The sequence below is a fragment of the Protopterus annectens genome, chromosome 14.part0 (genome assembly GCF_019279795.1).
Source record: "Protopterus annectens isolate FY-2018-M chromosome 14.part0, PAN1.0, whole genome shotgun sequence".
NCBI lineage: Eukaryota > Metazoa > Chordata > Ceratodontiformes > Protopteridae > Protopterus > Protopterus annectens.
The window spans coordinates 998,211,295-998,232,848 of NC_056748.1; the positions used below are offsets into that span (position 1 = coordinate 998,211,295).

General features: G+C 40.9%; 1 protein-coding gene across 3 annotated transcripts in view; it reads left to right on the forward strand.

Moving 5' to 3' along the window:
* The window catches only part of CHUK (component of inhibitor of nuclear factor kappa B kinase complex), a 1,226,492-nt gene extending 1,209,623 nt beyond the window's left edge, over positions 1-16,869 (forward strand). For all 3 annotated transcript variants that reach the window (XM_044056797.1, XM_044056796.1, XM_044056798.1), the window contains exon 22: positions 15,538-16,869. In XM_044056797.1, coding sequence (XP_043912732.1) covers positions 15,538-15,567 — 30 coding nt within the window. In that variant the 3' untranslated portion in view covers positions 15,568-16,869. The remainder of the gene's footprint in view (positions 1-15,537) is intronic.
* The last annotated feature ends 4,685 nt before the right edge of the window (positions 16,870-21,554 follow it).

Here is a 21,554-nt window from a genome sequence, read left to right on the forward strand (position 1 = left end):
GGTTTTCCTTAGATTTCTGATTCAGACTCTATGGATAGTTCAGTTTCTCATTCTCAGTTTGCGGGGTGTTCTCTTTCTCGAAGACTATTGCTAGAGTGTACCAGTGTTTTCAGTGTGAGAAGACTGAGGTTCCTCAGTCCTTCAGAAAATACTGAGTTGTTACAGAAGGAATTTCCAGAACCTACACCCATTCTTCCTGTTCTGCCTGCCTTAGCAGATATGTATTACTGCCTGCAGTTTTGCTGATAGCCAGCCAGTTGCCCCTAAAAATGCAGATAGGATGTATAAAGTTGTAAAGTCTTAAGTTTTTATACACTATTCCCAAACCTGACCCGGCAACTGTAGCCTTAGTTGACTCCAGTGCTGCTAAGCACATAGTTAATTCCAATTCTTCTGTTTCTGAGAAGGATGCTAAAATTACTGACAAGTTTGGGGAAAAAGTATATACTTCTGCAACTTTGATTTTTCAGAATTTTGAATTATCAGGCTCGTCTGTTAGTTTGTTCTGACTAAATGTGAACGTATGAGGAATGCTTTATCAGTAGTTTCTTCTTGTGTGGAAAAAATCAGCTTTAAATAATTTACTTTATTCTACTGCACAGATCACTACTCATTGTTTACAATGTGTGTATGACTCTGTTGATACTTCTCGCAGGGGTATTACCACTGGTACTGTTTTGATGAGGTTTGCATGGCTGCATTCTCAGAACTTCCCAGGTGATAAAAATGAGATTTTAAATTCCCCTTTGGGTAGATATTTAGTTTTGGCCCCTCTGTTGCATAGGGGATCAAAAAAAGTGTGGTGAAAGGGGTATGCTAATCCAGGGAATCGCTAAGATTTTTCAGCCCTCCTTTTTCAAATTTTCTAAGGGATTCTGTAACTCCTCTTCCAATTTAGGCAAAAAGCAGAATAAACAGTCTAAACAAAATACAGATTAACAGACATTTAAAAAGAAAAGGCAAGGGGATTCCAAACCTCAAATTTCCCAAAACAAAGAAACAGTCCAGCAAGTCTGAATGACTATTTAAGACCATGCGACTCTCCTCCCATTCTGGCCCCTTTCTTCTTCCAGAAAGTCTGAAGCTCCATTTTTCTGTTTGGCAACCAATAGTGTCAGATAAATGGGTTCTGAAGATCATTCATCAAGGTTACAGATGGCAGAAGGAATAAATCCCTCCTTTCCAGAAGGGTTATTTCTCATCCTGCAGATCAGACTCTCTTCTTTCCTCTGGTTCTTCATCACATGCTGTCCCTAGGAGTGGTAGAACCAGTTTACAGGGTTTTATTCAAGGATGTTCTTAGTGCCAAAAAAAGAAACTGCTTGGAGACCAGTTCTGGATCTTTCTTTCCTATACCGTTTTGTGATAGTGCCCAAATTCAAAATATCACTTCACAACCTGTTACTCTTCCTCCCTCTTAAAAGTTTCCTGGTAACACTAGACTTACTCACATCCCTATTCATCCAGACTTCAGACGTTTCTTAAGGTTGTGTGTGTCTGGATCACATTACCAGTTTTCTGCCTTATCCTTAGGAATATCCACTGCACCAAGAGTGTTCAAAAAACGTCTGGCTCCAGTTATAGCTTATTGCAGGCTATAGAGTATCCATGTTTTTCTCTATTTAGATGACTTGTTATCTTTGCAAAGTCTTTTTCAAAGTGTCAGGAAACGCACTGTTTGGTGAGAGAGCTCTTAAACAATCTGGGATTCCAAAAGAACATTCAAAAGGAAATTGTGTTCCTGGGATGCCAACTAGACACCTCAGTTCAAAGAGCTTTTCTTCCACAGGAAAAAATATATCTATCTCTAGATCTGTTTCTAAGGTTTTCCATTTAAACTTCAGTCATTGCGAGGGAATACCTCCGGATTTTGGGTCTCATGGCTTTTATGATTCTCATGATAACCCTGACAAGATACCACATGAAGAAGATCCAATGATATCAGACGTCTCTTTGGTCCAAGCACCAAATACCCTTTGTCTTTTCAAATCCCAGAGCTGGGGGTTGTCAGAAGAGAAGTCATTTGAAAACTATAACAAAATATCCTTAAATCCATGTCTTCCCTTCTCTCTCTCTCTCCCTGTTCCAAACCAGTCAGACACCACAGATGCCTTAGACTTTGCTCGAGAGCAGTTTCAGGATGGATAAAAGTGAAGGGTGTGTGGGTCACCAAGGACAGATGTAAACACAGAAATATCAAAGAGATGCTTATCCTGATCAAAGCACTCAACTCTCTGAATCATCTTTGGTCCCTAGGACCTCTTCATATTGTTACAGACAATACAACAGTTATGTGGTACATAAGCATGTAGGAGGTTCTAGTTCGTGCTCCCTTTGCAGGCTATCTGTGTTAGCTTGGGATGTAGCTTCACAACATAATCTCACTCTACAAGCATCCTGTATTCCATTAGAACAAAATTGTGTGGCATACCAGCCGAGCAGGACCAGAACAGGCTCTCATGAATGAAAACTAGATCGGGTGTCTTCCAAGATTTAATCCATCTGTGGGGAGTTCCTCAAGTAGACCACTTTCTCCTCTCTGAACAATCAGCTGGCAAGATTCCATTCCAGAACTCCATGCAAGAAGGCGTGAAAAATGGATACCTTTTCTTTGTTTTGGAAAGGAATGTTTCTTTATGCTTTTTCACCCTTTTCACTGATATCCAGGGTACTTCTGAAGATTCAGAAGGAACTCCCATGATCATTGTGGGGACTCCCTTCTGGCCCAGGCATCCACGGTTCACCCTTCTTTTGAAAGTGACCAGGGGCAATTACCACAAGCGACCTCAGACTGGATCTACTTACACAAGAACAGGGGTGTTTGATGCACCCCAATTGCAGTTGACTACCTAGATGATAGGGTCTTAAAGCCTTTTAGGCACCTGTTTACTGAGGACATGCAGCAGGTACTAATGGAGGCAAGAAATACTGCTACTATAAAATAATGTATTAGCAAAAGTAAAAAGTTTTCTAGTTGGCACCAACAACTTAACTAGCACCTATTAAGGGTTAGTTGTTCTCTGGTTTTACAGAATTTGTGTGAGTTACTGTCCTACTGCCTTTCTTATTTTGCTGTCATGGTTCATTTATGAGCAATTTCAGCATGTCTGGTCATGGATCCTTCTCTTTCAATGCAGTCTCATGTCAAAATATTTTTAAAGGGGGTTTTGAATAAAGGCCTCCAAGAAAACTAATGGACTATCCTTGGGATCTTTAATTTTGTGTTAGGCTAACACTTGCTCCATTTGAATCAGCAAACCTGGCTGACTTGAGGTTCTTAACATAGAAAACAGTTTTACTAATTTCTCTGACCTCTGCAGGATGAGTAACTGAGTTGCAAGCTCTTATAGGGAGTCCAACCCTATCGCATTTTCCACATGGATGTGGTAGTCCTTTTATGCTTAAAGTGGTATCCGAGTTTTCTTTAAGCCAAACTATCCATCTCCTCATTTTCTTTGAATCTAAAAATGAAGGAGAAAAGATACTCTGTATCTTTAATGTACACAGAGAACTTGTTTACTGTCTTGACAGAACTAAATCCATCAGATCTTTGGATCAGTTGTTCATTTCTTTTGAAGGTAAGAAGGGACAACCTGTGTCAAAATAGTCATTTCAAAGTAGTTGTCCAAGGATATTACCTTTTGTTATACTCATCATAACAAAACTATTCCAAGCATGGTCAAGGCCTACTCAGCCAGGACCTTGGCTTCATGTAAGGCTTTTTTGAAAGAGTTGGATTCTGGAAGTATTCTAGACGTTGCTACTTGGTCCTTTGTACATACAGTTACAAAACACTATAAGCTTGATTCCTTCCTTAGGTCCAGGTCTCCTGGACTGTTCTCCTTCCACCTCCTAAATGTAGTATGCTAGAGTAATCTATCCATATAGCTAAGGCTACTGCTGCAGTGATCAGTATTTATTATTTTTTTATTATTTATTTGTCTTTGTTGACCGGGAATGTTTGACTGGGCACAACCCATTTTCAGCAGAGGCCCGGGAAAAAAGCTCCATCACAGTACATTTATGTTAACAAGTGAATTTCAGACATTTCTAAAAAAAAACAGTTACATTTCTAATGAAAGAACAAACATAATTACAAGACAGGTGTATACAGTAAAGTATTTACATCAATAATTGTAAGTCTATACAGGTCTTCTAAATCTAAAATCTTGCAGGAAGTAAATGGAACTGTAACATGTCTGTGTAATACATGACAATTTAATAAAGATGTTTATTATTTAAAAAAATACTGCAGAATGGAAAATGTAAAGTTTAGTGTTCTTAAATTTCAGTAAAGAAAGGTTTGCAAGGAGTTCAAGATACATAATGAAGTAAGTTATAAAATTATGCAAGAGGGGAGATTTTAGTATTGTATATATTTGTAAAGAGTTCAAGAGATATAAAGACGTAAGTTATAAAATTATGTATGGGGAGGGGAGATAGCAGTGTAGAGGAGGATGGTGGTGATAACATCTGACAGAAGGCAGGGTATAGGATTAGTTCTATTAGGCTGCCTGTTCCAAAGTGGTTTATCTGGAAGGTTTATAACTTGGGTTTGTTTACAGGGGATGCATTGATGGGGGCAATTAGAAAAAACAAAAAGCTGGGAAGTGTTCTTTAAGAGGGGGTGAAAAGAGATGCATTGATTCAAGTGCAAGAGGGCAAAAAGTAGTGATAAGAAATAAGTTTGTGATGATGAGCATGAGCATTACCAGGACTGGGTAAGGTATTGTTTGAGCTAGATTTTATAGCTTGGGAGTTTGTTAGTCATTTTGACTTATGTGGGAATTGTGCTCCAGAGTTTGGAAATGTAACAGGAGTATAGTGAGTCCCATGATTATCTGATTTGCTAGTGCTCGGTAAAAAAAATTATCACCAGAATGGAGGTCCCTTGTAGGGGTGTAGGACAGTAATATGTTTTTTAGTGCAGGGCATTGTCCAGGATAATGTATCAGTTTGTATGGCATAACTAAGGGAGTATGTTATGTAGTTGTTAATCTCTAGCCAGTTTAGCTACTTTAGGGCTTGCCAGTGGTGAGCTTGGTGTGCAGTGTTGGTAGCAAATTTAGCTGCTTTACTGTAATAGGAGGCTAGTTTGTATTTTAGAGTAGAGCTTAGGTGTGTAAGGATAGCTGAGGGAAATAAGAGGGTGGAAGCAAATCAGATGAGGCTAGAGTTTTTCTTGCTGGGTCTGTAAGGTACTGTTTTGTCCTGTAGAGATCCAAGTTTTTGGTGGGTCTTTCTAATTGTTTGAAGAACATGTTGATCAAATTTAAGATTGTCATGTAATACAATGCCCATTAGTTTAGTCTGTGGTACTACCTCAGTTGTAATATTATTTGCAGATGTAGCCAAGAAAGACTGTTTTTGATGGAGGTAATGTTCATAGGTAGGTACTGGGCTATCTGCCCAAAGGCATATATTAGCCCAGCCACGTTGTGCGGTATTCACCGCCCCTTTGGTTAGTTCCCTAGGCCCTTGATCTAGCAGCTAGTACCCTTGGCCCCTATCTAGTAGAGCTGTTGGTATGATCCCTGGTGTGAAATTTCTGTTACCCATCCACTCGTCAAGGTTCCTCTTGAAGAGTGATAGTGAGGGGCTCTGTCTTATGTAGATTGGGACCTTGTTCCACAGCAAGGGAAGTCTTTGCGAAGGGAATCTATCCCTCCAGCATGTTCTATTCATTGTTGTGCTGAGGTTTATGTCCCTAGAGCGTGTAGCTTGAGTAGACTTGGTTTTGCTAAGATGGAGCATGTTCAACAGTTCTGGGTTGGACATGGCTAGACAGAGATCGCCTCTGAGAAGGCGGTATGCAACGGAGAAAAGCCTTAGTTTTTTCAATCGTGTTGCATAGGGCAACTGTTTGAGGCCAGTAATTCTCTTAGTGAGGTATCTCTGTGGTCTCTCCAGCTGCTGGAGATGCCTGGCCAGGTACATTCCAATTGGTGCATTGTACTCAATAATGGGTCTGATGAGGGAAGAGTAGAGGGGCACCACTACATCCTTAGATCTTAATGCAAACCCTTTCGTGATCAGATGGGTCACATAGAAGGATTTTCTAACCACCTTGGCAACATGGTTATCAAAGGAAAGCTGACTATCTACTTGGGTCCCTAGATCCCTTATTACTTCTTCAGATTTCAGGGGGTTACCTCCTATGTGGTAGTTCGCGGGTACTCTGTTTTTTCCAAAGGGGATTACTATGCATTTTTTAGCATTTAGCTTGAGACCATGGCTTTGACACCATGCACCAGTCTCATTAAGGCCCTTCTGGAGGATATCCATGTCGGCCGGAGACTCTATTATAGCACCCAGTTTGCAGTCATCCGCAAACTTGGTCAGCCACAGCCCTTCAGTGCTTGCCTGTACTTCTGAGAAGTATATGCCAAACAGGAGGGGCCCCAGGACAGAGCCCTGAGGCACACCGCTTGTTACTGGTCTGGATTCAGACATAGATCCCGCTACTCTTACTTTGTGGGATCTGTCTGAGAGCCAGTTTGCGATCCATCTTGTGACGTAAGGGTTTATGCCCAGGTTGGTGAGTTTATCAATAAAACCCGAATGGGGAATGGTGTCAAATGCTTTAGCAAGGTCAAGGTAAGCTCGGTATACCTCCTTTCTCTTATCTATAGCCTGAGTAACTGTCTCAAAGAAGTCCACCAGGTTCAAGAGGCATGATCTGCCCTTTACGAAGCCGAACTGTGTGGGGTCAAGTGTTTGGAGGTTCCCAATCTCTCCATTTATGAGTTCCATAATGATTCGCTCCATTGCCTTACAAATCAGACTGGTCAGGCTTATTGTCGGTAGTTCCCAGGGTCGGTTGTGGGCCCACCCTTGTGCAGCGGAACCACCGTTGCTGTGTGCCATTCTATGGGCACATATCCTGTCGAGAGGCTGAGACTGAACAGGGTATTCAGACGCAGGGTTAATTCATTTTGGAGCTCACGTATGACACAGCCCGGGACACCATCTGGTCCCATGGAGGCAGTATTTTTAGCTTTAGATAGAGCCTTATTAACCAACGTATCAGTAATAATTGGAGTTACATAATCCCCTGGAATAGTAATAGGTCCTGCAGGTGGTGAGGGGGGAGAGAAATTTGCACTGAACCTGTCAGCCAAGATGTTGGCAATGTCAGTGGGGTGAGTGTATTTTGTTCCATTTTGTACTAGCTCAGAACAGACCTGAGCATTGCCATTTAGGTTTTTGACATAACCATAGAAGGCCTTATGGTTATCCTTGGCATCCTTGGCAACTTTCTTTTCGAAATTGGCTTTAGTTGACTTGATGAGGGCCCTCATTTTCTTACTAATGCTGATCAGGTATGATTTTTCTACTTGAGATTTGGCCTTTTTTTGTATAAGTCTCCTCCTTTTATTGTATAGTTTGCTTATGGCCGGGGTCCACCAGACTGGTTTCTTCTTGCTTGAGGAAGGAGTCTTGGTTTTATTTGGGATAGCACGGTCCATGCAATCCTGAAGATGTATATAAAGTGCCTTGGTGTAGGATTCTACATCCTGGATATCATTATCCTTCTGCAAGGGAATAGTGAAGCTTTCCACTTCTGATGCAAGTAGTTTGAAGTTTGCTTTGGAAAGTTTTTTTACGATGGTTTCTTTGACTGGGGGAGGTGGAGGGGTGAGGATGTCCAGGGTTATCAGTTTCTGGTCTGATCTGACCAGAGAGGGAGTGATAACGGGTGTGGTACAATGGGCGCCCATATTTGTGATGACTAAATCCAATATGTTGTCCCCTCTAGTGGGAGAACATACCAGTTGTTCAAGGGCATCTGAATTTATAAATTCTATGAACCGCTGGGCATAGGAGTTAGAACTTTGGTAGTTCGCCCAGTCTATCCCAGGGTAGTTGAAATCACCCAAAATTATGGTGTTGGGTAGGACCTTTATATTTTCCAATGCCTCAAGGAATGCTGAGTGAGCATCTTGGGACATGGTGGGCGATCTATAATAGACTACGACTTGAAATATGGTTTTGCCTGCTGATAGTTGCGCATGGATGATCTCTGGGGCATCATGCTGTGCCACTAACCTGGAGATGTGGGTATCCTTGATGAATATGGATACACCTCCGCCCTTTGTACTGTGATCCGGTAACTGAGGCCGGAAGGTATGATATGAATTGAAACCTGGTAGTGCTGGGGTGCTCTCTGGAGCCTTGAACCAGGTTTCCGTCACTGCACAAATATCAATTTTCTCCATACTGAGGAGTGCCTCGAGTTTGTGCATTTTGAGGTTGAGACTTCTGGCGTTGAGTAGCATTACCCTTAGTTTTTGGTTACCTGTGCTGGTTACGGTGGTTGGTTTGTCCTTTGAGCCTTGCCTAAAAAAGGCACTATGGGGACAGTAAGAGCCTTGGCCAGTATTCGAAAGCCTAGGGGTGACAGGTGCAAACCATCTCTGGTGAAACAGCGAGGCTTGTCTATCATGTCATCCCAGACAGACACTGGATCCCCTTAGAATGACATCAGACGCTTAGCCAATTGTTGAAATTGATCATTTTGTCTTTGTATTGTGGTATCATTCTAGGTGAAGGTAGTATGCTTCTCAAGGTCAGGGTCATACCAGCTTGGGCTACATGATCAGAGAGCTCCTCAATGTCTCTCTTCATGTAGTACAGGGAGGTACGTCTTAGATCATTCACACCAACATGTACAATGACAGCGTCATACTTGTACTTGTTCTGGAGTGACCTAAGTGCCTGTGTTATGTGGCGGATCCTAGCACCCGACAGGCAGCTGACAGTAACCTTCTCCTTGTTCAGCCTGGTGAGTGGAACATCTGTGTGCCTTACTATAGAGTCTCCTATTACTAGCGTATTGGGTGTGGTGTTTTGCCTTGGGGGCTGTCGTGAGGCACACTGCTGAGGTGAATTATGTGTTTTCTGGCTTGTGTTTGGAGGTGCAGGTTGCTTGCTTGTCTGCTTTGGAGGGCCCTGTTTCTTTGTCAGATTGGTACCTAGTGCCTCCGAATATGTTTTTATGTATTTATGTGTATGTTTTGCCGGTGCTTGTTTTGTAGATCCATGTGTGACTGGTGGTGTGATGCTAGTGTGTCTCTTCTCCTCTTGGCTGTCTGTTACAGTCATGGTTTGAGAGCGCTTAGCCTATTTGTATCTGTCACAAGTGTTTGTGTCTAGAGGTAAGATGAGAGGGTTGTCTGTATACATGAGGCAGTTGTGACATTGCCTCAGGATGCCCAATTCCACCAGATGAACTGAAGAGTGCACCTGAAGCTGACCTCTGGACATGCTTGGAAAAGTAAGTTTCACTTGTCTTGCAGACAATCGAGGGTCTTATGCTGTATTATAATAGTGCTGTCTAGGAGATTTGGACAAGTGCTGATTTGAGTTATGCAATTGCTGCAATAAGAGCAGTTGATCTCAAGCACTTGAGTTGAGGCTTGCCTAGTTCTAAGGGAAAATTTGCAGCGCAGACTTTGTGGAGCCAGGAATAGTATACCCCAGCTAACTGGCATTGCCCGACACTGCTCTGTGCGCAAGACCGAGCAAAAAGAGAGTTGCAGGGTTTTAAGAGAGAGAGCTCAAGGAGTTTGGAGTTGACCCAAAATGGCCAATAAAACTACAGTTTCTAGGCAGTAACCACTCCTACAGGGACAAGGCAGGCTGCTCAGTGTTAATCATTGCCACTGGTGAACACAGAGACCTCCCTTTAGCCCAAGTAAGCACTGACCTCCAAGAAACTTACAAACAGTTCAGAACAGCAACTCTGCAACTGAACTTTTTTTAAATTATAGAAAGTGGGAAAATAGCAAGATTTTTTTGTTTTTTGTTTTTGTTTAAGGATAGCAGAGACACACAAGTAGCAAACTAGTCATAACAGTGCAATAAATGACCCCAACATGTGTGTGCTAGGTCAGAGGCAGGTAAAATGCAATTTTAAGAAAAAACTATTTTAAATTAAGTGCAACACAAAAAATGCAATAAACAGGCTCTAGGTATGTTCTAAATACTGTTTCTAACACAGATATCAACTTTTGCAAGCAAGAAATGCCGAAAAGTAGGCGGCAATGCACTTTTTCTAAGAAATAAACCAGAAGAAAATACTTAAAATCTCAAAAGTGGCTCCTTTCTTCTCTCAGCGTTTTCTCCTCCTGGTGTAGGTGCTTCAGCAACAACTATCAACCCTGGAAAGACACCAAAACCACGCGGCTGCAGGGTTTTAAGCGAGAGAGATCAAGGAGTTTGGAATTGGCCCAAAATGGCCAATAAAACTACAGTTTCTAGGCAGTAACCACTCCTACAGGGACAGGCAGGCTGCTCAGTGTTAACCACTGCCACTGATGAACACAGAGACTTCCCTTTAGCTCAAGTAAGCACTGGCCTCCAAGAAACTTACAAACAGTTCAGAACAACAACTCTGTAACTGAACTTTTTTTTTAAATTATAGAAAGTGGGAAAATAGCAAGATGTTTTTGTTTAAGGATAGCAGAGACACACAAGTAGCAAACTAGTCAGAACAGTGCAATAAATTACCCCAACACGTGTGTGCTAGGTCAGAGGCAGGTAAAATGCAATTTTAAGAAAAAAATATTTTAAATTAAGTGCAACACAAAAAATGCAATAAACAGGCTCTAGGTATGTTCTAAATACTGTTTCTAACACATATATCAACTTTTGCAAGCAAGAAAACTCCGAAAAGTAGGCGGCAATGCAGTTTTTCTAAGAAATAAATCAGAAGAAAATACTTCAAATCTCAAAAGTGGCTCCTTTCTTCTCTCAGCGTTTTCTCCTCACAGACTGTGACGAATAAAGGCTTGTTGCTTTGGAACACTACCTGGGTTTCATGATTTTTGGAAATTATTGTGACTGAGCACATCAATGATGTTTTAAGACTATTAGTTTTTCTGTTTTTTTATTTTTCATTTTTTCCTCAACACTTGGGTTGGTCAGGTTAGAACTAGACAGATTCCTGTGCTTGTTCATTTTTTATTTTTTTTTTAACTTAAAGATGTTAATACAGAGCAAAATTCCATTGACAATATGAGTGGAATTTTACTTGTCATAAGTTCATGCAGCTGTTCAAAGGATACTAAGGTAAAACTCTGTATTTTTTGAAATGTTGTTCTCCTTTTTTCATTGGTTCCACTCTATAAATACCAACCAAGTTTAATAAAATTTGCTTTTTAACATCCCATTTACTTCAAACATTCAAGAAACCTTTGTCTAGCTTGTAGTGCAAATGACCTAATTACCAGTGTGCAGATTTGGTTTGGGTCTTGTTGCTTATTACAAGTCGGCATGGTTTCTAAATTATTATAAATACATTATTTATCATTTTAGCACAGTGCAGGCATTGAGGATTATGTGTGTAGTGACAGAGACCTGGTTCAAAGCTCCAGAGAGCACCCCTGCATTACCAGGCTATAATTCATACCACACCTTTCGGCCATCAAACCCGGACCGAAACACTAAAGGTGGAGGCGTGTCCATATTCATTAAGGATATCCACACCTCCAAGCTAGTTGCTCAGCATAATGCATCCGAAATTATCCAAGTTCAACTAACTCTGGGCAAAACCGCAATACAGATTGTAGCTTGCTACAAACCCCCCACCATGCCCCAGGATTCCCACTCCTCTTTTCTTGATACACTGGAAAATATTAAGGTACAACCCAACACTCTAATAATGGGTGATTTCAACTACCCTACCATTAACTGGGAAAACTACTCATGTACCAACTCTTTTGCTCAACGTTTTCTGGAAGTCATCAATTCCAACGCCTTGGATCAACTTATTCACACCCCCACCTGGGGCAGCAATATCCTAGACCTGGTCATCACCAACATGGGTGACTGGTGTTCCACACCAGAGGCCAGTTCCTGGTTGGTCAGATCTGACCACACAAGCTAATCACCCTAGACATCCACATCCCGCTCCCATCCCCCATTAGGAAAACCGTAAAAAATTTCTCCAAAGCCAACTTCACACTTCTTAAGACAGAAGTGGCAAACTTCACAACACCCATGCAGATGGACAATAGAGGTACGACTGCTGAATCCTACACAAATGCACTTTATAAGCACTTACACAAGTGCATGGATCGTGCTATCCCTAACAGAACCAAGATGCTATCCTCCAAAAAAAGGAAGCCAATCTGGTGGTCCTCTTGCCATAAACAAACTCTACAACAGAAGAAAGAAACTGTTGCAAAAAAGAGTAAAATCCCACGATTGGAGGAACTCCCTGGTCAGCCTCAGTAAGAAGCTGAGATCCCTCATAAAATCCTCCAAAGCTAGTTATGAAAACAAAATCGCCACTGATTCTAAAGACAACCACAAAGCATTCTATAGCTATGTCAAGAATCTCAATGGTAACACTCAGATCTGCTCTGAATTACAGCACAATGACACTAAATATACAGAACCAACTGATATTGCCAACATCCTGGCAGATAGGTTCAGTGCTAACTTTACCCCCCTCTCACCCCCTAAAGGGCCCATCTTTATACTGGAAGAATGCAAAGTTCCTGTAATCACGGCTGCACAGGTTAAAACTTCACTCTCCAAAGCCAAGAACACAGCATCCATGGGACCTGACAACATCCCAGGCTGCCTTCTACACGAACTACAGAATGAAATGGCACCCCACCCAAGTACCATGTTCAATTGTAGCCTCACCTCAGGCTTTGTGCCCATTGAATGGCGCACCGCGACGGTTATCCCACTCCACAAAGGGGGGCCACAACAGACACCGGGAACTACCGCCCCATTAGCCTGACGAGCCTGGTCTGCAAGGCCATGGAACGTATCATCATGGAACTCGTAAACAAAGACATTGGAGATCTTCAAACTCTGGACCCCACACAGTTCGCGTTTGTAAAAGGCAGATCATTTCTCCTAAACCTGATAGACTTCTTTGAAGTAGTCACCAAAGCCATAGATGAGGGTAAGGTGGTTCACACAGCCTATCTAGATCTCGCCAAGGTGTTCAACACCATTCCCCACTCTGGAATTATAGATAAACTCACTAAACTAGGTATAAATCCCTATGTCACAAGATGGGTTGCCAACTGGCTTACTGACAGAACCCACACTGTGAAAGTAGCAGACTCCAAATCAGACTTCAGACCAGTGACAAGTGGAGTACCACAGGGTTCAGTCCTGGGTCCTCTCCTGTTTGTTATCTACTTCTCTGAAGTACAGGCTAACACAGAAGGTCTTTGGCTAACTAAATTCGCAGATGACTGCAAACTAGGAGCCATAACTGAAACTCTTAATGATGTGGACAGCCTACAAAAGGGCCTCACTGAGACAGATGCCTGGTGTCAAAGCCATGGTCTCAAGCTTAATGCCAAATAGTGCATTGTCATCCTCTTTGGTAAAAACTCTGTAACCATGAACTACCACATAGGTGGTAGTCTACTTAACACCAAAAGTGTGATAAGAGACCTTGGGACACAGGTGGACAGTAGTCTCTCCTTTGATAATCACATCGCCACAGTGGTCAGGAAATCCTTCTGCGTGGCTCACATCATCACAAAAGGTTTCTCATCCAGAAAAAAAGAGGTCATGGTTCCCCTCTACTCATCGCTCATTAGACCCATTATAGAGTACAACGCCCCTTTTGGTATGTACCTCACAAGACATCTACAACAACTGGAAAGGCTGCAAAAATACCTCACAAAGAGGATTACTGGCCTCAAACAGATGCCTTACGCAGACCATCTCAAAAAACTCCAGCTTTACTCCGTCGTATATCACCTACTCAGAGGCAATCTCTGCCTAACATACAAAGCTATGTCAAACCCAGAGCTGTTGGACATGCTCCACTTAAAGAAATCCCAATTCCTCCGAGCTACACGCTCTAGGGACCTAAACCTTGTCACCACAATAAACAGAACATGCTGGAGGGATAGATTCCTGTCCCAGAGACTTCCCTTACTGTTGAACAGACTACTTGTCTATGTCAAACAGAGCTCCTCATTAGCACTCTTCAAGAAAAATCTTGATGATTGGATGGGTAATAGGAAATTCACCCCGGGGATCACCTCTGTGGTTCTGCTTGACAGGGGCACAGGAAAATAATTTTCTTGGGTGGCGAAAGCCAGAGTACCTTTTTGGCTAGGCTTGTATAGGCCCTAGGGCCAATAGCCTAGTACCTACCTATGAACCTATGTTTAGATTTTCTGTAACACATTTAACAATGGTTCATAAAGCATTTAACTGTTGCAACTTCTGCATAACTTAGGACATTGCAGAACCAGCCGTTGATGCGCAGTACACAGCAAACCACTTATTTAATATACAGCAGTGTCATACAACTCTGCCTGTATTTTATGTGTTCTCTCTCTTCCCTTTCTGCAGTGTTATAACTGTTACAAAATAACTAGAACCTGATGTTTTGTCCCATTTTTAACACCATGTAATGTTTCCCACAAGCTTGAGGCCCAAGTGTGTAGTTTATATAGAATCATTTTTAGCAAACTGATGGCTATAAACAGTTATTAATATGGTGAGAGAGACTTTTCTTAGACAAGGTACATTCTGTGCTTATATTAGGGCTTTTTGTTGAAAGTGGTGAAGCCTGTAAAAAAGGAAATGCTGGTATATATAATACTCTCTTCTTTAGAATTGGCTGATTAAATTATTTGTTGAACATAATTGTATACAAGATGCTCAACAGTTAAAATTTTGTTACACAACATTTGAGTATATTTTGACAATAACAATAGTAGAAAATCATCTGCTGTCAAATCAGCCCAGCAGAGAAGCACTTGCCCATCCCATATCACCCCCTGGTGAAATTTCCTTCCAAAAATCTCTTTTGCTATCCCTACCCATGGTGACATGTCATTGTCCGCAAACAAAAGTGTATATAGTCCCTGGTGTCTAATACTGGCAAACCAAACCAAGCAGAAACTTTGCAGTGTGGAGGGTGTGAAGTTCACTCCTTGAAATATGCTATGCACCTAATTCACTAATCAGTTATTAGTGAACTAATCATTATTATTTTTGCTTGATTTGTTTTTGACCCCGTATAGGTTGCATACTGGGTTTTTCTGAGACTGCAAGGGATACCACGGGTTTTTCTTTTTGGTGTCTAAAATTGGCACACCAAGCTTCTGCATCTACAGTCACCTGTCTAGAGAAATGCAGTTAATGTATGTCGTACATGTGCTGCTTGATTGCATAGCAGTTAATGATTGGCTGTGTGGGCAAAAGGCAGGTGGTACCTGTTTACAAAACAGACAAAAAAGCACAGCATTCCTCCTTTGCCGTGGTTGTACAGTATACTCACTCCATGTCCATTATACAAGTAGACTACTAGCTCGCTATTCATCTCACCACTGGAGTCCTCAAACATTTCTTTAGCCTTTGCATTTTTAATATTGTCTCTCAAATGTGTGTGCTAATTCGTCTCCTTATCAGTTATAGTTTCCTCTCCTTGTCTGCATTGACTGCAACATGATTTTCATACAGCTTTGTGAATTAACTTATTCTTGTTTACTGTGGGATGTTTTGTGAATGTAAATTGAATGTTTTTTGTCTGTTTTTCAGAGCCTGGACTGGTGTTGGCTTTCTTCTTAAGAGTTGCAGTTTTTAAGTTTCAGCACTTCTCACAACTGACCATGGCTTTCTGTGGAGATTACCAGAATAAATTTGCGGTGGCATGTACAATGATCTACAAGTTTAAAGACTCTGTACAGTTTTACAGAAACCGTAAGATTGCATCTGTTATGATGATCTAAAATTCTTCACATTGTGGAGTGCCAGTATCAAACAAAAAAATGATAGTGTGCTGAGTTTAAAGGTAGCTTTTTAGTTATTTTTCTCTCTGTGATTTGTCCCCCCCCCCTTTGCCTGTTGACCATGAGCTCTCCATTTCTCTTGGTCAGTCCATTCATCCATCTAGGGCAAGAGTCACCCATATGAACCATCATGCAGGCAACAATCGGGGGTTTTCTGTTTATGGCCTAACCCATTCCTGGAAGGGGGATGTGTGACCTACATCACTGAGGGGCCACCATGCCTTCCCTTTATGACTGTGTGCTTCTGTGCACCTACAGTGAAAGCTACCCCAAAACAGCTTAGTGAGCTGCACATATTCCTAGGGTTGCTCCTGTGTCTGCCACCTCTCCTCTAAGGAGCATTGTCCCTCCTTGCACCTGAATTGTCGCACCAGAATGGATACAGCTACCCTTCCTGAGCTAACTCCAGTAGACACCAGAGACACTCGTCAGATTTGGAACTCCTAGGGTTGTTATCAAGGCTTTATCCCTCTCTGCCAACAGAGATGGCATGTCAGTTGCCATTAGTGGCATACTCATAATTGTAATCTGCATTACTCTGTTTTGTTTTTCTGCATAGCAGTTTTTCTGTGATTGGAGACATCAGTACACTTCAGTCAAGGTTTATAACTTAGTTTACATATACAGATATCCTTCATCTTAGATAATACAGAATTGCAGATGCACAAGTGCAATTATGTACAACTTGCCAGGTAAACTGTAACAAGTTAAAATGTAAGTAAATATAAAAGGTCAGTTTTCCTTCCACTGTTCTCACTGGTCTTTTAGTTTTATAATAAGCATACCACCTCTTAGGCTGCTCAGTTGAACATACAGCTTCCACAGCATTGATGGAGATAGACCTTAAAAGAAAATCATACGACATTGTGGCAAGTATTAACAGATAACCTAGGACATGGAGAGTAAAATCAAACAAAAATAAAAAGGGTACCATGATGGTGCATTCCTCTTTGATGCAGATTTTATCCTTTGTCTTGTGTGTGTATATATATATATGTACAGTAGCTAAATCCTATGGCTTTGAAAGAAGTCTACAAACAATTCTATTGTATAACATTAAACAAAATTGAACTGAAAAAAATATATATTGTATTCTGCTTTTTTCTCACTTTATAGCTTACTTCGTACAAGTTCTGTTTGAATTTAAGAAGTTTCTGGAAGACGTGATCTTACATGATCCAGTCCATCCACTTCAACTTCTGGGACTGGTAGCCGCTGACAACAATTATCTCAGCAATTTCCAATATTCCAAAGCTCAAACTCCTCCCCTCATTCCTGTAATGCACCACACTTCCCATACCTGTTCAGATCTCATTTACAAGGGATTAGATAGCTTCATGGTACTACCTAGCTTGCAATGTTTGGTTTTCATTGTTTAACAGCAGATGAGTACTGCAGTTTCTTTCTTTTATTTTTTAGGTAAGTTTAATGATAGGTGTACATGTTGTAGTTTTGCAGCTTTTTTTCATAGTAGTGTAGTTTCATTTTATTTTCCACCCCCTCACACCTAAGGGAGGCCTTGAATTAGCCTAACGTTTTTTATCTATGTTAGATTTTACTTTAATTTAGTTCACTCTTAGGACCCTAGCTACTGGAAAAAGAAAAGGCCTTGGGTGTTGAAAAAGTGCATCATGGACTTCACTGCATGTTTGCTAGACATTATAAAACTGGATGTGATCTCAACATCCACGTTGATCTTAGGAGGCACCAGTTTCTATGGTATTATGCTATGATTCCACCCAGCATTAGTGACTGGGGACTTGTGTACTGAATTTCATGTAGATGGACTGGATCATGTAAGATATGAAAGTTTTGTACATGCTGTAATGTTAGAGCTTCATGACCCACATCTGTCCACTTCACACCCTACCACTGTCCGCATCCCATTTCTGCCCACAGAGAGACATGGTTAATCATACCCAAGCCCTTTATAATAAAGATATTGCCAAATTTCTTAGTAAAGGAAAAGATGAGAGGAAGACTGTCTGCAGAAGTGGGGAAAGTTTGGTGCATTGTGGGATGGAAGGAAGAAATTTGAGTTTGGTAGGTGCCGAGATAACTGCTGCTTAATGTAACAGTCTTAAAAATGAAGTGATGAATGTGGATTATAAGGATTTAATGATGTGATAAGTACATAATTTTTATGTGTTGTGGTAGTACAAGTCTTGGGTATGTGTCTGTCATGTTTTTGTAGCACTTAGATGTAGCGTTGTAGTTTGGGCGAAGAAACTAAGAAGAAGCTGTGTTGTGCAGTTTTGTTTAGTGTGGCTGGGTATTCTACATATGTCATACAGTACTTAGCTGCTGACAGTTTGGGCGTTCTTCAGAGAATGTTATACGATTGGTAAGTCACAGTCTCAGAATATGGGCGATTGGTAAGTCATAGAATATGGGTTTGTTCTCCTTGTGAAATATTGATTCCATTGACTTAGTCATATCCCCCAAAGACCATTGCACAATCTCATTCCATCATTTATCTTGCAAGCTTGTATTATTGGTTGATTGACTGCATTTTCCACTACTGAGTAGTTGGTTTGTCTGGGATGTTTTTTCATCGGTAGTGGAGAAGACTGGACCGTGTGTGTGTGTGTGTGTGTGTGTGTGTGTGTGTGTGTGTGTGTGTGTCACAGTTACATATGCAGATGCCAGTTTCACTTGCACCAGTAAAAATACTGGTATTGGAAGTGTTATCTTCCTTTACTATTAATATTAATGCACAGTACTTTTTGGACAAACACAAGCTACAAATAAGTAAAACTAACAATGATAGTAAAATGTGCTGTTCTTTAGTAACAATAGTAGCTTTTTGCTTCTCATCTTTTTTTGTCAAGATTTCTGGACAAAGCCAACAATGGGGGGATAAGCAGACAAAATCAAGGGCAGGTTTAAGTAGTACTGTAATTCATTTAAGAAGTTAATACCACAGAATGGTTTGCATCAACTGAACAATAAGAAGTTAGAAACTAACATCTGGCATTACTGACAGACAGTAATCTTTAGAGATTTACTAAAAACATCAAAACTTTTACGAGCGATAGGGCAAAATTTGAGGGATATGATTTTTTGTGCTTTTCTAGTATTATTATTAGATTTCTACATTAGTAAGAAACATGAAAAAGCAGTATCCAAATGGGCTTTGCTTTAGTAAGAGCAGTTCTTTTTGCATGATTTATTTTAACTTTAATTTACTTAACAATGGTACAAAAATTGTAGCCTTCATGTAAGAATACATTTCTGCAAAACTACATTGCAGCAGTAAATTTTAAACAGGATTCAGACACACTTCTGTGATCTAGTATTCTCCGTTATTGTCACATTTCTAACGCTTGTATTTACTCATTTTTTGTTGAGTCCTCCTCTTGCATTTTGCACTAGTTATATTGTTTGAATTGTTCATGTTTTTTATCAGATGTTCTGTTTTCATTTCAGATACTAATTTAGTCAATACCATTTTATTAGTGGGCCAAATTGAATGCCTCCTTTTGCTTATCACAATTTAACACCTTCTCAGAGTCTATTAAATACACTTGAGAGATATGGAAGTACCCAAATATTTCCATTTGCAGTGGCTTGAGAAAGGATGGTTTGTCTCAAAGGGTGTGGCCTTTTTCTTTGATTTAAGAAGAGAACAAAAGTCAGATACCAGAATGCACTGCAAGCTGCTATTCTTCAGTATAATTAATAAAATAAAGACTTAAAAAATGAAAGAAAAGCAATGAAATGTCCTCTCTAGAAAGCACCATCATTAGCAACAAGTGAGATTTATTCATTCCGTAAAGCTACTAATATGTGGGTAATTAGCTTTATTGGAATGCCTAAGAAATCCTCATTTTGTATGACTACAACGCAACAAGTAAACCCACGGTTAGTTATTACTTCTGCAGTCTCAGAACAGAGAAGTGAGCCGTGGCCGGCATACCCATCACCCTTCAGAGGAGAGAATCAGAGGCAATCAGAGCGCATAATTAGTATAATCTATGCATATTCAGATCTGTTCAATTGCACAAAGGGCATCATTTAGTAAGATTACACACAGGCATGTACGCACATATTTATGGAAATTTTTATATTGTTCAGGCACTTTATAACTTCAAATGCTACACAGCAGGATTTGTTGACAGGGCGGGGAAATGTATACTCACCCTACAGACCCCAACAATTATTCATTTTATTAAAGAAAATTATAAAATATTCGCAAACACATAAATCATACAGACAACTATAATATCAAATATGCCTAATATAGAAATGTGCATTTAACAATCCAGATCATAAAGATTATGCAGTATAACACTTACAGATCACATATTCACAACACTTCATGTCCCTGCAGCCAGAATACATCACTGTGTAAAGCAATATCTAAATAGTTATGTCCAACTTCATCTTGGCAATGTAGTTCCTCAGCTAACAGTGTAAGATGTTCCTTGTTAGATGCAGTTGTTGCCTTTCTTGCAGCCTCCAGCATGTGCTTTGGATACTGCACAGAGTAGCAGCCAGTGTTCTCATTCATCTTTATTGCTAGTAATTAATCTAATGGTTTGATGCAGAGTGGTATCTCAGTCTCGGCTTTGGCTTTTGAAGCATTTGAGAAGGTTCTGACAAGGTCAAGAGACGAGGTCTCTTGCATGCACATGGCAATATCCTGAGTTTCTTTTGGAATCTTATGTTCTTCATGTTTCACTGTTGCAGTCATCATCACATTTTGGTTATCTGCTTGCAGTAGCCCTCAGTCGGCGTAATTAACAAAGTCTTGGGTCCTACGTTGGTTGCTGTCTCTTCTTCCATGACGTCAAGTCATCGGGGGTACAAAACATACAGCTGGCGTCATTACTTCAGTCTTTCTTGACGTGCGGTGCCCGAAGCAGAAGCAGTTCGCAAGTGCCGGTCGGCCGACTCCTGAAATTTTCATTTTCAAGTTTCAGAACCGAAGTCTTCAACTAAAAGCTAAGTACTCCATTGGGGAAACTTTTTCTTGCTCTAAACCGATGTCAATAAAAGGAAATAATTGCATTTTTTGTGGAAAGCAAATACCTCATAAAGATTTTCATTCGTACTGTATTCCTTGCCTAGGACCTGTCCACGACGTACCTCGCTGTTGGTTTTGTGCCTTATTTAAACCACGAACTATCTGTCGTTGGTATATTTGTGCTTCTAAATATTTTGGTGCATGGTTCAATTATCCTGATATGTCTTCGGTAAGCCATCCCACTACCGACATTCTGAAAAAAACGCAAAGATAAAGACAGATAGGCCACCCAGTTTGCCGGTACTCAGTGAGGCACTTTCGCAGCTCCTGATACCCGCTTCTTCAGATTTGCAAGCCTCTACTGAGACCCATTTAGAGTCTAGTATGCCGCGAGATGCTTCAACTGTGGAACCTGTGGATGTCTTTACCTTGGATGGGTCCAAAGCCGCTGTGCAGGCACCGGCTTCTGAGGGTGTATTCAGGCCTACTGACTTGCATATTACACCGGCGCCATCTTTTTCTTCAAGGCCTAACACTCAAACCATGCTTAGAAAACTGACGCCCAGACTGCATGGTCAGGCCTCTATGCCTAAAAAACAAGTGATAAGAATGGCTGAAGACCTTATTACTTTAATCAGGGGAAGCCAACCTTCCCCCTCTAAGAGACCTAGGACTGAGTTTGCTTATGATACTTCTGACCAGGATTCTGAAATTTCTGTTTCCTCTGATGACCAGGATGTACTCTTATCTACCTCTGAGGATTCTGATGCTGAGGACTATATTCCCTCTGCCCCCCC